This window comes from Electrophorus electricus, chromosome 1 (genome assembly GCF_013358815.1).
Source record: "Electrophorus electricus isolate fEleEle1 chromosome 1, fEleEle1.pri, whole genome shotgun sequence".
Classification (NCBI taxonomy): Eukaryota; Metazoa; Chordata; class Actinopteri; order Gymnotiformes; family Gymnotidae; genus Electrophorus; species Electrophorus electricus.
In genome coordinates this window covers 22,958,221-22,974,617 of record NC_049535.1, presented here as the reverse complement: position 1 = coordinate 22,974,617, position 16,397 = coordinate 22,958,221, and the positions used below count along the sequence as shown (strand labels likewise).

The following is a 16,397-nucleotide window of genomic DNA, read 5'->3' as shown; positions in this document are numbered from 1 at the left end:
GAAACCAGACCCGCTACTGAACCTCCTAGTTAACTCCAGTGAGCCCATGTCGGCTTGGGCTTTGTCTTGTGGTTATTTCCTACGCTGTTGTATTGTGGTGTGGGACTTTGCTGCTCTTGCCTCACTGTTATTGGGCAGCTTATTTGATGACCCAGATGCCCCGGCCCAGGGGCCCAGGTGATTTTCACACCCCGATGTACACCGTGGACCAAAACGCTCTACTCCGCTTCCTTTGATGTGCCTCGGGTCGAGGCCTTGGCCCCGAGCACGTAACACATTTGTCGCTCAGGCCACGCAGCCATCAAATTACAGTGTCAACGCTTCTGACCGGAGTTCGCGATTTTCACTGACCCACAGCAAGCACAGGGGACCGGGACGGGGGGGCATCTGGGCTAGCGTGACGTCTGGGGACGCACACCTGTGTAGCTGTGCTGGGAAGAGGCCTGACACAACAGCCTCTGGCGGGGTTCTGTTCTGCTGTAAGCGGACCGGCAGTGATGACAGGCCTCCGTGCACTGCTATCACTGTTCACACTTGGCTGTTTGTGGATATGCTACAGATTCCTCTTTTTTTTCCTTTTCTTTTCTTGCCAAAACCTCCTTTTTTCTTCCCTGGTTTGTGCTGAAGAGAGGTGCACAGACAACTGCAGTGGCATGCACACCTGTACAGGTCTGTTTATTTAACTAATGGTATTCCTTACACAAGGAATCTCACCATCACTACACGCTCAGTGGGGGGGAAAAACACACAGTGCAACTGCCAAGAACAACATGAGTACTATGAAGAAAAATTCAAAGACTGCATCATACAAAAATACATTCCCTTACACTGTTAACAATGAATGTTTTATGTAATTGAACATTATGTTACGAGGTCATGATATTGAGCTGATTCCCAGCAGCTTTAACTTCATGTTGGGGTGAAGTACTCCTATAATTTCAGCTGTAAGGTACAGGACATATGCCTATGAGTGAATGGAACAGCTCAACCAGCCTGATGCTGATTGCATAACGCTGCTTGGTGGTTTGGTGTTCACTTGACGCTGGCAATGTTATCCCGACTCCTTTTATATTTCAATAAAGCGCGCACACACAATTAAGCATACCTTCTGACTGCGTGGGCTCCTCGTGCTGTACAGATGGGGGCTCCCTCTTGATGCCGTTGCTCAGCAGGGCGGCAGGGTTCAGGCCAGGCTTTGGTGCCCTGGCCTCTGCTCTGGAGAAGGAGGCAATCCTCTGGAGGATGGAACCCACACTCTCCTTGACCTGAGACTCATTCTGTGTGACGCTGCTGACGATGTTCACCCGGGCGGACGGAGGAATCACGGGCACAGGAACAACGTGGACCACCTGTGGCTGAGAAAGCAGGTTCAGGCAGGGGATCTGGGCTGGGGACAGCTGGACAGGGGACTGGCTGATAGTAGGCACAGGAATGGCCCCTGGAGGGCTGGCAGGCTCTCGTTTCTCTGCAGCATGGTTGTGGACAGCTGGAAGGTCAGTGCTGTTTAAGCTGCTAACGGAAGGAGAAGGGCTGGCTGAGGCAGTGGGGCTGGGGGACACCGGGTGAAGTCGTAGTGGAGGTCTCGGTGCCACAGTCCCCTCTGTCTGTGCTTTGGCTACGAGGTTATCGAGGTCAAGGGGGAACTTGTTGAGGCGAGCAGGTTCCTTGGCTTTAGGGGACTGGTGGTTAACAGGTGACTCCTTTCCGACGGGGCTGCTGTTCAGGAGCCTGTGTGCATTCCATGAAACTGCGGATGTAGGGAATCTTGACCCTGGCGACACCACCCGCCTGGTTCCTCCGCTTTCAGCCATCTGGAGGTCCAGAGAGGGCATGGAGCCGTGGCTGATGCCCAACGGCTCTGTGGGGTTCACCAGTGGGCCCTCGAGCGCTGAGTGGAACACGTTCCCGTGGGAGGAGAACTTCTTTAAGGCAGGACTGCCCAGGCGCTGGGCTTTGTACTCGCCCACGTCCATGGGGCTCTGTGGAGGGCTGGTGTAGGAGCTTGCTTTGGATGAGGCCTGGTACTCCAAGCTGGAAGAGGAGCTGTGAAGGCTGTCATTGTCGCTGCCAAGCCCTGATGAAGAGCCAAAGCCATTGGGGTTGAATTTGTTCTGGAAGGAGGCAGCGCGATTGATCCCCATGTTAGAGCTGATAGTGGGCTTTCCCATGGTGCCCCGGTTGAAGGACAGACTGGAGACCATCCTGCCCTTTATGGCGGGACTCTGTGCGGGGCTGGAGCTGAGGCTGATGCGTGAGCGGTAGGTGGGGGCCACGTGGTGGCTCGGAGTCCGCACCTCACCAGGCTTGCTGAGGACAGAGCTCGGCCCGATGGGAGATGTGACAGAGGTGCCTGGCGAGAACGTGGGCATTTCATCCACATCGTCGATATCAAAGGACCTCTTCAACGCTATGGAGAAGAAAAACAAAACTATCAGAGATAAATGAATAAGTAGGTCCAGTATAATGAGGACATGAAAAACAGAGTGACTATGTAAACCGTTTTATATATATATATGTCATAATGCCAGATTCCCTAGCAGACTACAACACCCAGCAACCCGTTCTCCATGGCAACAACTCCACCAATCAGACGCTTAATCAGATCAGCATCACTAGAGTAATGAACTCACCTGTACATCATTAATATCAGTGTATATAAGACTGTTGTGAACTACCACTCACTGCCAAGTAATGCTATAAGTTTTCTGAAAGCATACAGAGCGTCATTTCTTGATTGGATTATTGCGTACCAGACCTTGATTTTGTTTTTCCGATATTGTATTTTTGCCTGCCCCCTTTTTTGGATATTCTGCCTGGATTGTTTGTGTATGTTCTTTTGTTTTTTTGACTCCGACTGTTGATTCTTTTTGATTTGGATTCTCCCATTACTTTCTTATTTGCTCATAATTCTGGATTCTTCTACTCTTGGATTAAGAATAAAGACACCTACTATTTCATTTCTGCAAGCGACTGATTTCGATCACCACCTAACAAAATACTTCATCCATATGCAGATGGCAGATTCTGAAGCAATTAAGGAAGCCCTTACCAGTCAAGGTCAACTACTCAATCAGCACCAGCAGGTGCTAGAGGGTGTTACGTGATCTATGGACACGATCGCGAAACAGGTGGACCAACAAACACAAATGTCCGAACTAAGTCTTAGAGAGCTTACGTCCAAGCTACAGATGATGGTTCCTTTGACCCAGTTCAATCTACACCTGTTTCAGCTACCCTGGTTACTAGTTCTCAACCCACCTTTCCAGTAAGTAAACCTGAGAAATATGACGGATCCCCTGAGAAGTTTTGAGGTTTTATATTACAATATTCCATATACTTCAATAGTAGTGGTCTCCCCCCCCCCCCCCCCCCCCCCCCCAATGTTCTAACCAAGAGAAAATTACATTACTTACCTCGTGTCTTTCAGATAAAGCACTACATTGCGCTACCACTGTTTGGGAGAGTATATAAACCTCCACATATGAGGAGTTTATCGTTCTGTTTAGAGCAGTCTTCGGCCACCCCCACAAAGGGAGAGCAAGTGGAGAATTACTCATATGATAAGGCAACCGAACGGTAGCAGATTATGCTCGCGAGTTCCGCACCATAGTTGCGGGTAGTGGATTGAACGAGGCTGCATTGATTGTGCAGTTTAGAAATGGCCTGAATTCTGATGTATTGCATGAGCTGGCTTGCCGGGATGATGAGCTCAAGTTAGATCAACTTATGGCTTTAGCTATAAGCCTGGATAATTATCTTCAGGAACGGAGACCACGGATAGCCGGTAATTCTCACTCCACATACCCCCACCCCAGTCCACGATATGAATTCAGATGAGAACCCATAGTGGAGTACATGCAATGTGATTCATCCTGCTTATCTGAGCAGGAACGGAGGCATCGGTTCCAAGAATGTCTATGTCTGTACTGTGGATCAGTAAGCCGTATAATAAGGGATTGTCATCTCAAACCACATCGCAACGTGTCCCGAAAACAGAGAGTGAGCAAAATTTCCACTAGACAAGTCCAGGTAGGGACCTTGCATAAACTCGGTTACAAAATCTTTTATGTTACCAGTTTATATTGGCTCTTAAACTCCCTCTTCTATTTTCACAGCCCCAGTTGATTGCGGGACAGAGGACAACTTCCTTCATGCTCATGTGATAGAGGACTTACACATCCTGCTAGAACCATTACCCAAGCCCCTTCAATTGGCCACTTTGGACGGATCACCCGTAGGAGCTGGGACCATATCTCTCCGTGCCACACTGATAAAACTCACCACCAGTGCACTCCACTTAGAACTCATCTCATTCCCGGTCCTACCGGCATTCTAGGCCTTCCTTGGCTGGAGCAGCATAACCCAAGTATAGCCTGGCCTCAGAGGGAGATAGTGGTCAGATTATTGTCACAAGACCTGTTTGTCCTTACCCACACTTACACTCTGTTCCATGACTATAGAGTACTGCTGACGACCAACATTTTTTCCTTCCTAAAGAATACCAGGACTTAGCCAGTGTATTTAGCAAACAGAAAGCAACCCAGTTACCCCCTCACTGTTACTACAATTGCACTAGAGAACTCCTGGAGAGTGCCACCTTGCCCAATGCACATACATGCCCCCTCTCTCATGAGGAAGAGAGCGCTATGGATCAGTATATAGAAGAGGCACTTAAACAAGGCTTCATCTAGTCCTCCACCTCCCCTCTGGCATCAGGCTTCTTTTTTGTAAAGAAGGACGGTGGTCTTTGTCCATGCATTGCATTGATTACCGTAATCTAAACCAGATCTCCAAAAAATATGCTTACCCATTACCGCTCATCCCCGTCGCCCTGGAACAACTAAGAGAGGGAAAATTTTTCACGAAATTAGACCTTCTTAGCGCTTATAACGTTATAAGGATCAAGAAGGGAGATGAGTGGAAGACCGTCTTTGTCACCACCAAGGAACACTATGAATACAAGGTGATGCCATTCGGTCTCAGCATCGCACCATCTGTGTTCCAGGCTTTCATTAACGATGTTCTTCGAGCAGTCATAAGGAGGTATGTTATCGTATATATAGATGACATCCTTATTTACACACCCGATCTTCAGACACACATTCAACATGTTAGATCTGTATTGAAAATTCTCCTGGATAATGGTCTGTATGTGAAAAGGGGGAAATGTGAATTTCATACAACCACTACCACATTTCTGGGGTATGCAGTAAGTCATGGGGGAGTGACTATGGATGACAAGAAAATAGAAGCTATCCTGCATTGGCCAGTACCGACTACCATCAAAAGGCTCCAAAGTTTCCTAGGTTTCGCAAATTTTTATCGACATTTCATCAGAAATTTCAGTAGTATAGCGGCTCCCCTCACAGCTCTCCTCAAAGGATCTTCTAAACACCTTAACTGGACTCGAACGGCTGAGAGTGCATTCAACAGATTAAAGGAGGCTTTCACGACAGCTCCCATCCTGAGACACCTGGACCCTACCATCCCCTTTATGGTAGAAGCTGACGCTTATAACATTGGTATTGGAGGTGTTCTTTCTCAAAGACAGGGAGAAACTGCATCCCATGGTGTATTTTTCAAGGAAATTATCACGAGCAGAACAAAATTATGGCATTGGAGAGTGTGAATTGTTGACCATCAAGTTGGCCTTGGAGGAATGAAGACATTGGCTAGAGGCATTGGCTAGAGACATTGGCTAATCATCCTTTTTTAGTAATCACAGATCATTGTAATCTAGAGTATATGCATACGGCAAGACAACTGAACCCCCGTCAAGCCTGTTGGTCCTTGTTCTTTTCTATATTTAACTTCAAAATTATGTATCGTCCAGGAAATCGCAATACTAAAACAAATGTACTTTCCTGTGTCCATCAAGAGGAAAATGAGGAGAGAACAGATGAAAAGGAAACCATATTACCTACCTGGGCTCACCTGATGTCCATCAGATGGGAGATTGACGAAGAAATAGAACAGGTCACACGAGGAATGGTCACCCCAATAGAATGTCCGAGTGACAAATGCTACGTACCTGAATCTTGTCGAGAACGTTTGTTAGCCAGGGCCCATTCCTCCCTCGCTAGAGGTCACCCTGGGGAGACACTTACACGTCAGCTCCTGGCTAACTGGTACTGGTGGGTGCATATGACCAGCGAAGTTCACCGCCATGTGTCCACTTGTTCCGTCTGCAGTCAGAGCAAGACACCCAAAACTCCCCCTGCAGGAAAACTCCTGCTGCTTCCTGTGCCTGAAAGACGTTGGTCGCACATCACACTGGATTTCGTCACGGATCTTCCATGTTCCGAAGGAAATACTACAGTACTTACTGTCGTGGATAAATTTTCAAGAGGTGTAAGCTTCATTGCCTTCCTGTGCCTACCCACTGCCTTCCAGACTGCTGAAACATTATTCACCCACGTATTCTGCATATTTGGCATCCCCGAGGATATATTATGAGATAGGGGTCCACAATTCACATCTCAAGTTTCTGGAACCCATTGGGGTAACCGTTAGCCTCACTTCTGGGTATCATCCGCAATCTAATGGACAGTGTGAACATCCGAATCAGGAACTTAGTAAATTTCTGAGAAGTTTTTGTATGAATAATCCTTCGGACTGGTTACCTTCGGCGGAGATGGCACAGAATTCGCTCACTAGCTCGTCTACAGGATTAACCCCGTTTGAGTGTATTCTAGGCTATCAACCTCCTATGGCTCCATGGACTTCTGTCACTGCTGATATCCCAGCGGTGGACAATTGGATGCAACATAGCGAGAAGGTATGGGAGCAGACTCACCAACACAATGAACAGGCAATACAACGTTATAAAGAAACGGCTGACAGACAAAGAGGGGCAACCCCTAACTATCAACCAGGTGACCAAGTTTGGCTTTCCACTCGAGATTTCTGCAAGCTGGGCTCCTGCAGCAAGCTGCGTCCCAAGTATATAGGTCCCTTCGAGGTCCATAAATGGGTTAATGAGGTGACCTATCGATTGAACTTACCTGCACATTTACGTGTTTCAAGGTCCTTCCATGTCTCTCTGCTCAAGCCTGTTGTTTCAGGTCCTTTGGATGAGGTCTCCCCAGACAATACCCCTTCGCAACCCATAGACTATGATGGCACGCCAATATACGCAGTGTGCCGCATTCTGGATTCCAGGAGGAGGGGAGGTTCAATACAATACCTGGTGGACTGGGAAGTGGACTTTCATTCTTGCGGGCGTCCCTGCCACGTTCTGATGGTGGGAACTCATAATAGGCCAGACTCCACAGCACCGACAAGAGGTCGTCGCGGCTGTACACGTGCCTCGGCCATTCCGGACTCTTTGGGGGAGGGTACTGTCATAACGCCAGACTACAACACCCAGCAACCCGTTCTTCTCCATAGCAATAACTCCACCAATTAGAGACACTTAATCAGATCAGCATCAACAGAGTATTGAACTCACCTGTACATCATTAGTATAAGTGTATATAAGACTGTTGAGAACTACCACTCACTGCAAAGTATTGCCATAAATTTTCTGAAAGCATACCGAGCATTGACTGGATTATTGTGTACCGTACCTTGATATTGTATTTTTGCCTGCCCCCTTTTTTTGGATATTCTGCCCAAATTGTTTGTGTATGTTCTTCTGGTTTTTTGATTCTAACTGTTGATTCTTTATGATTTGTATTCTCCCATTACATTTTCATTTGCTAATAATTCTGGATTCTTCTACTCTTGGATTAGAACTACTTGGAATCCAACTGGATTAAGAATAAAGACACCTACTACTTAATTTCCACAAGTGTCTGATTTTGATCACCACCTAACAATATATATATATATATATATATATATGTGTCATTACTTCTATATCATCAATGAGATGTACTTCTTTGAATTTGCTTTACGAATTTGCAGCTACACCAAATTTTTATATGGTTACAGAACTGTCAACACTCTTAAATTCTCTGTATTATTGACAGCATGACAAGTGCCTTCTGACCCTGTTGACTGTATATACACATCAAATATACAAGAGCAAAAAAATCTATCTTACATAACTGGTGTTGCAAAAATTGCGTTTTAACTGTATTTCTGTGTACAACAAAGTCCTTCTAGTTAGCCAGTACAGCGACAACACTCAGCCAACTCTAACCGTCGTTTCCTAGATTGGTTTTATAGAGGCACTAAAAGCATGAAAGCATAGAGTTGTGTATATAGACTGCCTGGATGCCTCTCTGAATAGCCCCCTGTTAGACACATTGTTAAAGGCCAGGCCATAATTACAGGCGGGTTCTGTTTGATTTTTGCTTTGAAGCTGTCATGACATCACCGTGTAAAGATATGATTCATTCCTCTGGCCAGGTTATGTCTTGCAAGCGCTTGCCTCCCCAGACTCACTGTAAACCATGTAAGCAGAACAAGTGTTTAGACCACTATTTACTTACAGCAGGAAAGACTCTGGAGTATTAACAGTATGTATTCTGTGCTCTTAATAGTAAACTCAGAGCTGATCCTGGGCTAGTGGTGGAACTGTTTTGGCTGTTCCTCACTGGGGCAGTAAGCATCTGAACGAAGCATTCAATAAAAGGAACTACCAGCCCAAATGTTGATAGAATTATTCATTTTGAGTAATATGCAGCACATTTACGCAATCCGAGCAACACAAAGAACGGCATGTACATGCAGCAAACAAAGCAGGGCTGCCTTGGGGGTAAACGCAGCCACAAAGGTTGGCTAAAATGCTGCAAAGGAAATGTCAGGTACAAGCTGTCATTGGAAAAGGCCCCTGTGGGTATGAACTACACCTGGAGCATGCAAATCGTAATGGCGCTGTGTAATCCCTTTTTTCCCGCAGCCCGCGACACAAAGCCTGCGGCAAACACTGCTTTCCACCTTCGCCTCTTCGCGTGAGCCAGCAGGTCTTCCTGCGGCACAAAGAAGCCGATTCACCGGCGTCGTGTCAGGGGGCCAAGGGCTTGGGTTACAGCGGCCTTCCACCACCATCCAGAATTCCTCCGGAGGAAAAAGGAGCTGCCCTGTGGGCTCCGTGGAACGACGCGGGCCGAAGAGGCAGTTGCAAATATTTAGCGTGGGCTGCGGTGCTATGCATGACATGAGAGCAGAGGGGGACGCTCTGATGGCTGCAGTCTGGTGTTCTCGTACCACTCAGCGTCTCTCTCACACTTCGGCTGCGGGGCATCGAAACAAGAACGGCGGAGGGCTGGCTGGTAGAGGCAGCAGGCGCGACTGTGGTCGGGGAGTTCTCCGGGTCTTTGGGGTGCGTTTGCCCTGCGCTGTGTAAATGTTCTGCTGTCAGTGAGGCCTTATCTCACCATCTCAAGGAGCAGGGCCGATTTTTATCACTGCTTGCCAGAGCTGAGGTGGTACTTCTCCCCATGGAGAACGCTGGCAATTAGAGCCAGAGACGTCTCAAGCACTAAATCACGTCCAATTTCCCAGCCTCCTCCTGTACGGCAAGGGGACCGCAGGTCCTTTGTTTCGACTCGACCGCGAGAGTTTCGGGGCTAATCGGATTCCAGCAGTGAGATGCTTTTGTGTGGCAGACAGAGCAGCTTTATATGCTGTTATTTTATTCTGGGATACGGAGGAGATCTATCATGAGAAGGGCACCATTAGAGGGCCGTTTGATGCAACAGAGAAGCCAGAGAGAGTAGCTGACCAGGCAACAGTACTCAATGTGATGGAGAAGTGCATACTACTTTAAATAACTGCTCTTAGAGTGAGTGAGAGAGAGAGAGAAAGAGAGAGCATGACAGAGAGAGCGAGAGAGAGAGAGAGAGATCTGAATGGCACAAAGCCTAACAGCCCTCTTTGCAAAACAGCACATGCAAGTGTAAACTTGCATTCCCCTTTGACTGAGTTAAAGAGGAGCTGGTATCAGGTAATTACTGGCACCCTGTCAAACACTCAGGAAATAATTATGCGGGCGGCCGAGCGTGCAGGCTTCGCTCTGCCCTGCGCACTTTCTTGCAGTTTTGCAGGAGCTTAATCCTCTCCACGTACACATGAAGAGAGACAACGTTCCTTGGATCTGATAAAAAGGCGGATGGCCAAGAGGTCCCCACTTACTTCTTGCTTCCCAGCAGGGCCTGGCCTGGCCGACTGAAGGCCCTCTTGTGTACATGGACCAACTGCTGTCTGCCAAGGCATTGTGAAAAATGGGTGTTAATGGTCACCTTCCTGTGGCACAAATCTGTTAATGTTATGGTCATTATGGGGCTCTTTTTTAACCACCTTAAAACCAGCAATAGCAAACGCTGAAGAATCATGACATGCCATTTGAAGTGTGCTCCATCCCAGTGGTGAGGCTGCGCTACACTGGGTTAAACTCTGCGGAAAAGCAAATTCCCATCACTTTGCCCGCAAACACGGCCAATCCCCGCTGTGTGTTCAGCCGTTTGAGGATTTGCAGCAAATCCTCAAAACATCCTTTTTGATGTTTTAAATGTTAATATGTTGGCAAACCGGCATAGCGAAGTGTTATGTGCAATGGCTTGGTATCACACAAAGCTGCAATGAGGGGTGGTACAAAGAGAAAATCAAAGAAATTCCCTAGCATTGGATGGAAAATCATACAGGTACTACAATATGATACGTGCTGTTTCAGGGATCTGGCTAAGATGTTTGCAGGGGAGTGCCCCTCTGCATAGTTAATGATAGCCCCCCGGGCAAGCTGGGGCAGGGAGCCTACAGGGAAACTCGAGCAAGAGTTTAGAAAATGAATTTTCATTCCCCAGGAAACACCTTTTGGGCAAGCAACATTCATAGCCGCCACCATGCGGTACGTTTACGTAAGTGAGCAGCAGTGACTCGCAGCATGGGAAGAGCCCGAGGTGTGAAGGTTTTGGGAGATTGGAGTGTCGGCCAGGCATGGAGGGGCAGGTCTGAGCCTGCCACACAGCCCTCCACTCCCGCCCACCCCCCAATCCCATACGCATTCCTTGCAGGTATTTTCTGATGACCCCTCGGCAAACGTCGGAGCCATCTACCTAAGGAGACCACCTCCGTTCCGGCACATCTGGAAGCTGAATTCCGAGCTGTTTGCAGCTCCATGGTAAAGCAAACGAGATCTTGCATTCACTGCCCCCAACCCCCTTGCCCTGCCATGACTGCAAAAACTTTCACTTTTACAGATTTCGAGTCCACTGGTATATTTCCATTATGCCACCCTTCACCCCTCCATTGTTTATATGGAAATAACAATGGCGCTTTGGTGCCGAAATACATTTTACACATAAAAAAAATCACTGATTCCATGGAAAGGAAAAAGAAAATGCAAAATGAAAAAGGCAAGAACAAGAAAGCACATTCCTCAGGTGAAACCTCTCAGCGTTCATTAGTAGGATAATGTCAGGCGATTGTACGGTGACATGTCGAAGCTGTAGGCTGGAAACCACCACCAAATTCCTGTAAGGTTTTTAATGTTGCAATATAACAGCTCTGTTTACAGTGCGACAGCTCTGTTTACATGTACAGTAAGACTCTAAGCTGGATCAGAGGAGTAAGGAGTTCAGAGGTTAGCACTCATTTTAAGTATTGAGCAGATTACAGCTAAAGGCCACGGCAGACAACTTCAATTTAGGATGGATGTGCTATATGTCCAAGGTAAGATAACCAAACGACTGATTCGGAAAAGGAGGAAGTGTTCATAAATCACTTTCATTGAATCACATCCAAAAAGCTTTTATCCAATCACGTTTTCCCCAGTGACCTTTTTTTATGGAGACCACACAGTAGATTGCTGGGAAGAGGCTAGAAATCAACATGTCTATTCTACAGTGGTGAAGAGAGGCAAAGTTACTGTAATTACCTCCGCAATAGTGTAGTCATAAACTAGCTGGTCACACACATGCATAAAAACACACACACACACACATGCACACACAAACAAACAAACAAAAAAGTCACAGCCTTTTCCAACTGCAGGGTATTAGGACTGGGGGTGTGTGAGCATACTATTTAGCACTTTACAGCCATCTCTGTCCACAAGTAAGCCACGTCTATGAATCTCCACAGCTTTCAGTAGGACGGTGGTTTACCTCTCGATGTGGGCAGTCACATTTGGACAGCATGGACCCTCTAACGTCCATGTGAAGAGAGTGGCCAACTCATCTCACGTCCCGAGGCCTTCCAGGCCAGCGTACAGGAGGTGGGCAGTCTGCCCAGTGTGAACTGGAACACTGTCAGACCTTGCTAATGCACAGGGGCCACAACCCCCACCCCAAGCTTGTGCAGATGTGACCCCAGTAGACCCTGTTCAAGGTGACACCCAAAAGAATGCCTCTGTAGTGGCATCTTTTGCCATGCCTAGAGTACGAGCCTGACTGAGAAATACCGAAGCAGCACACTTTGCCTCTCAACACACACACACACACACCGGAGCCTGGGCTGCTAAAGTGCACCCTTTGACAAAATCTAATTTGCACTTGTCATGCTTCTTGGCATCAGCAGTGTAACAGAGGTACAAGATTGTGAGAAAATTCTAGGGATTTTTTTTCCCCCCTTAATTATTTGCATGCAAAGTATCTTGAGGTTAAGCACATCTGCTCAGCAGAGGAGCGAGGATTAATGCAGACTGTAACTATCAGCCTGCGGTATCACAGACGCCATGTCTCCAGTGGTGCTAGTGGCATTCCTTAATGTTATTAAAACTCTAGGGGGTATGAGAGCTGATCTGATATATTTGTTTGTTCTGCAGAGTTGCTTAAATGGGTAAACCTCTTTTGATTTGGCTGCGACTTTCCTCTAAGACCAATTTGGATGCCTTATGGGTTGAAGTGAATAAGCTAAAATGCATAAAACAAGCTATACCGAACAGAAGGGATGCATATTAAAATGAATAATTGTGAAAGTTGGAGTGAATTCAAGCTAGACCAGCTAATAGCAACACCACTATATTCCTCTCAAGCCAAGCTAATGGACCCTGGGCACTGCAGTGCTGTTTAACTGCCACAACAAGCACTTAAATGTAATAAAAACAGTCCCTTATTAAGAGGGCTAAAGTAATTTGTTTCCCTCCTCAGATCAGCACCTGTCCAAACACTAAGATGCTGTGAGTGAGAGAGTGAGAGAGAGAGAGAGAGAGAGAGAGAGAGAGAGAGAGAGAGAGAGAGAGGCCATTGTTCTGTGGATCCTGCTGTGTGTCTGTCCATGACGAATTTCTTCCAGAGAAATGTGTGTCAAATCCAATAGAGGACGCATTGGCGGAGGGGGCCAGGAAGGCTTTACTGTGCAAAGAAGAAGGCGAGTTTATGAGCTCGGCAGCAAATGACGGTCCCATTCTAGTGGAATGTGGGGTTTTTGGAGCCGCGAAGCTACACGGAGCTACAGAAACTTCATTTGCTTTCACACTTTTGGAAAGTTAACATCAGTGCTTCATGAAAAGCAACAAAAAGAAACGTGCATTCATTTAAAAGCTCCAAAGATAACAGATGTTATCAGTAGTGAAAAATGTTAGCTACCTAACAGAATGTCACTCAAAAGCTTCTGTAGCCCTGAAAATAAGAAATTAATTGTAAGCGCTTTCAGTGTGTGACGCATCTAAAAAAAAAAAAACAGTCATTATAACATATTACCGTCGTCATAAGCCAACCAATCACATTACAAAAAAGTAATGTCTGCTGCCTACAATTAACAGCAATTAGTCTAATAAAAGAAAATAAACTGCCAAACTTTTGACGACGAAGTTGTGCCCGCGTAAGCACGTTGAGCGCACTTCTGAGAGGTAAGTGAAGACAATCACTGAGGTAAAATAAGTGTTTGCACTGTATTTACACTACTGATGATTGTTAAGGTTTTCATTTCCTTTCTATTACATATATACGTTTTAAATGCAAGTCGAGTTTTGTACCAGGTTCTTTATTACTCGTCTTGTAAGTATTTTAGACCAGGTAACTAACAGAATGAATTGTTACATTTGGAAGTATTTAAGTCATTGATTCTCTCAGAATTGTGTTTAACAGTTTCATAATTAAGATATATAACGCGAAACAGACACTCACCCTCAAAATCTGACAATATCCCCTCAAGATGGTCATTCACAGAAATATCTGACATCTTGACTTTACGTCCACAAAAAGTTCCGGCCTCCGAGGCACTCGCAAAAAAAAAAAAAAAAATACAGTCGAAGAACTAAAAGTCGGTTCCTTTAATGACTGACTCGACCAAGGTTTATCCCACCACCAAAACCTCGAATTTTGATGCAACAAATAAAAATTGCGATCTTCACAGAATTTACCTCACATCTGCGCGCGCACGGCTCCCTATCAATCTACACGCTGTTCCAGCAAAGCGTCCGATAAGCCTCCACCCCCCGTGTTCGCTCCCTACCACAGCCCTCCCCCCGGATAGCGAGGCTTTACCTCAGCCCGCAGCTACACCTGAAGTAGCCCAACGTGCCCTCCTCTTGGCTGGTTCCGTCCCCTAACAGCAGGGCCGAAGATACATGATCCCCGAACGCAACAAGTCTTGTGGCTTGTGTTCCTCCGAGTCCAAACCGCGTCATTTATTTTGTTGTGCTTCCTGAAGCCCGATCAGACATGGAGCAGAGCTTCTGTGTGGATTATCACGGGATACAGTAAACTAGTAAACAGTAAACTAGCCTTCTGCAGTCGCGTAGCAATACTTAAACTCTAATCATGTTACAACAGAAATAAATTAAGTATAAAGTTTTAGCTATCATCTAAATCACAGTCAGTTCTTAAATGGTTAAATGGCAAACACCCAAGCGCAGATCAGCACTATAAATGACGCATTTCAGCCCACTGTATATGGACCCAGTTCTTAACAACGCGGTAGTAGTCCGTAAAATGTTTCTTAGAGTATGGCACGACCTCAAATTTTGATTGCTACGCCAAAAGAGAGTGTTGACATATATGAATTTAGGTGTGAAGGGTCAGTGTGAGCAGTGTTGACCTGTTACATACACTTATCAGTTATTGCTTTTTTAATTATTAATTACCCAAATAATTACCTTGTTACTTGTTTTAATAGACGTATAGTCCTGTACAGTGCAACACATCATCTTCTTAGGTCAAGACAAACCGCTCATGCAAAGCAGTACACAAGCTTTGTCCACTATAAACATATGTTTCCTCTAAAAACAAAAGACAAACTCCTTTGATCAGTTACTATCTATTCCTCTCAATCTCTCTCTCTCTCTCTCTCTCTCTCTCTCTCTTCCTCTCTCTCCCTCTCCCTCTCCCTCCCTCATGCTATCTCTGCTGTATGCTTCCAAACATCCCCAATGAAATAAACATGGCGCAATTAAAAGCAAACGGAGACACAGAGTGGCCTTGTGACCGGATTCCCACACTCCACCTCTGTTCATGCCGAGCGGCTGGCTGCAATCCTAAGCGGCTCCCATTAGCCACAGCAGAGTGCTCTGGTGGGAATTAGTGTCATGGTTTTCATTCTTGAAGAGACACAAGCTTTCAGGCCCCTTCTGAAAGCTGTCAGTGTGGTCTCGTCAAGATTGTGAAACTGTATTCTGTTCATGTAACTTTCACTAATTGTGGAAGTCAAAAAGCTCAGTTCCTCCTGTTCACAAGGCCTGGATTTGGACATCGATTTTGACATTAGCACTAGTGAACACTCCTCAGTGGAGACTGACCACTGTAGGGGGCTGGAGTGGAGATAGATTAGAAAGGGCAAAATTATAGAGAATGACCAGTTTACTGTACCCTTACAGATTTTGATAGTTCTTTATTTGTATGATGTATTAATGCCTTGTTCATGTTGATGTATGAATAAATATGGGCAATTTGATCCAATATATCACACCATGCTGTCAGGCTACACCTTGGAAGTCATTGCAGTATACAGCAAAACATCTAGGATGTCACACTTAGTGTGAAGTAGCATGCACCCATTACAATCAGTTAATGTCATTGATGCAAACACAGCTGCTACAGACTAAAACACTCAATTTCCTGTGTGCTGCATCTGACTTAAACAAATCTACAATTGTTTGGATGGGACTTTAATACAGCTCAGCCTTCATTTCCCAAATCAAGCAAATGAGCATCATCTCACAGGTCAAAATCAGGGTCCCTTAATATTGCCTACTCCCACATTCATCTGAAGCAATTGAAAAGCTTACAAATAATTAAAGTTGAATTTATTAACAGCTGAGGCCTATAAACCTATATAATATGAAAAAATGCTAATGTAATAATAATAATAATTCTTAGCACTTGCCACCCAAGTATATTTTATATGAAATTTTCATTACTTAGACATGTAAACAGACAACTGAGCAGCTATTTTACATTGATAAATTCCAGGCAGCGATATGAACCACAGAATGACAGCTTTCCCCTTCAGGTCATGCAGACAGAAGTAGAGGACGTGAAATGACAGATTGTTGTGAAGGTATCTGGAAG

General features: G+C 45.8%; 1 protein-coding gene across 1 annotated transcript in view; it reads right to left on the bottom strand.

Annotated features, from left to right (window-relative positions):
* Positions 1-14,301, bottom strand: part of sept12 (septin 12) — a 52,235-nt gene extending 37,934 nt beyond the window's left edge. The window contains exons 1-2 of the mRNA XM_027002770.2: positions 14,016-14,301; positions 1,106-2,407 (exon numbers count right to left, since the gene is read on the bottom strand). Of these exons, the coding sequence (XP_026858571.2) occupies positions 1,106-2,407; positions 14,016-14,070 (1,357 nt within the window). The 5' untranslated portion in view covers positions 14,071-14,301. The remainder of the gene's footprint in view (positions 1-1,105; positions 2,408-14,015) is intronic.
* Positions 14,302-16,397: the final 2,096 nt, after the last annotated feature.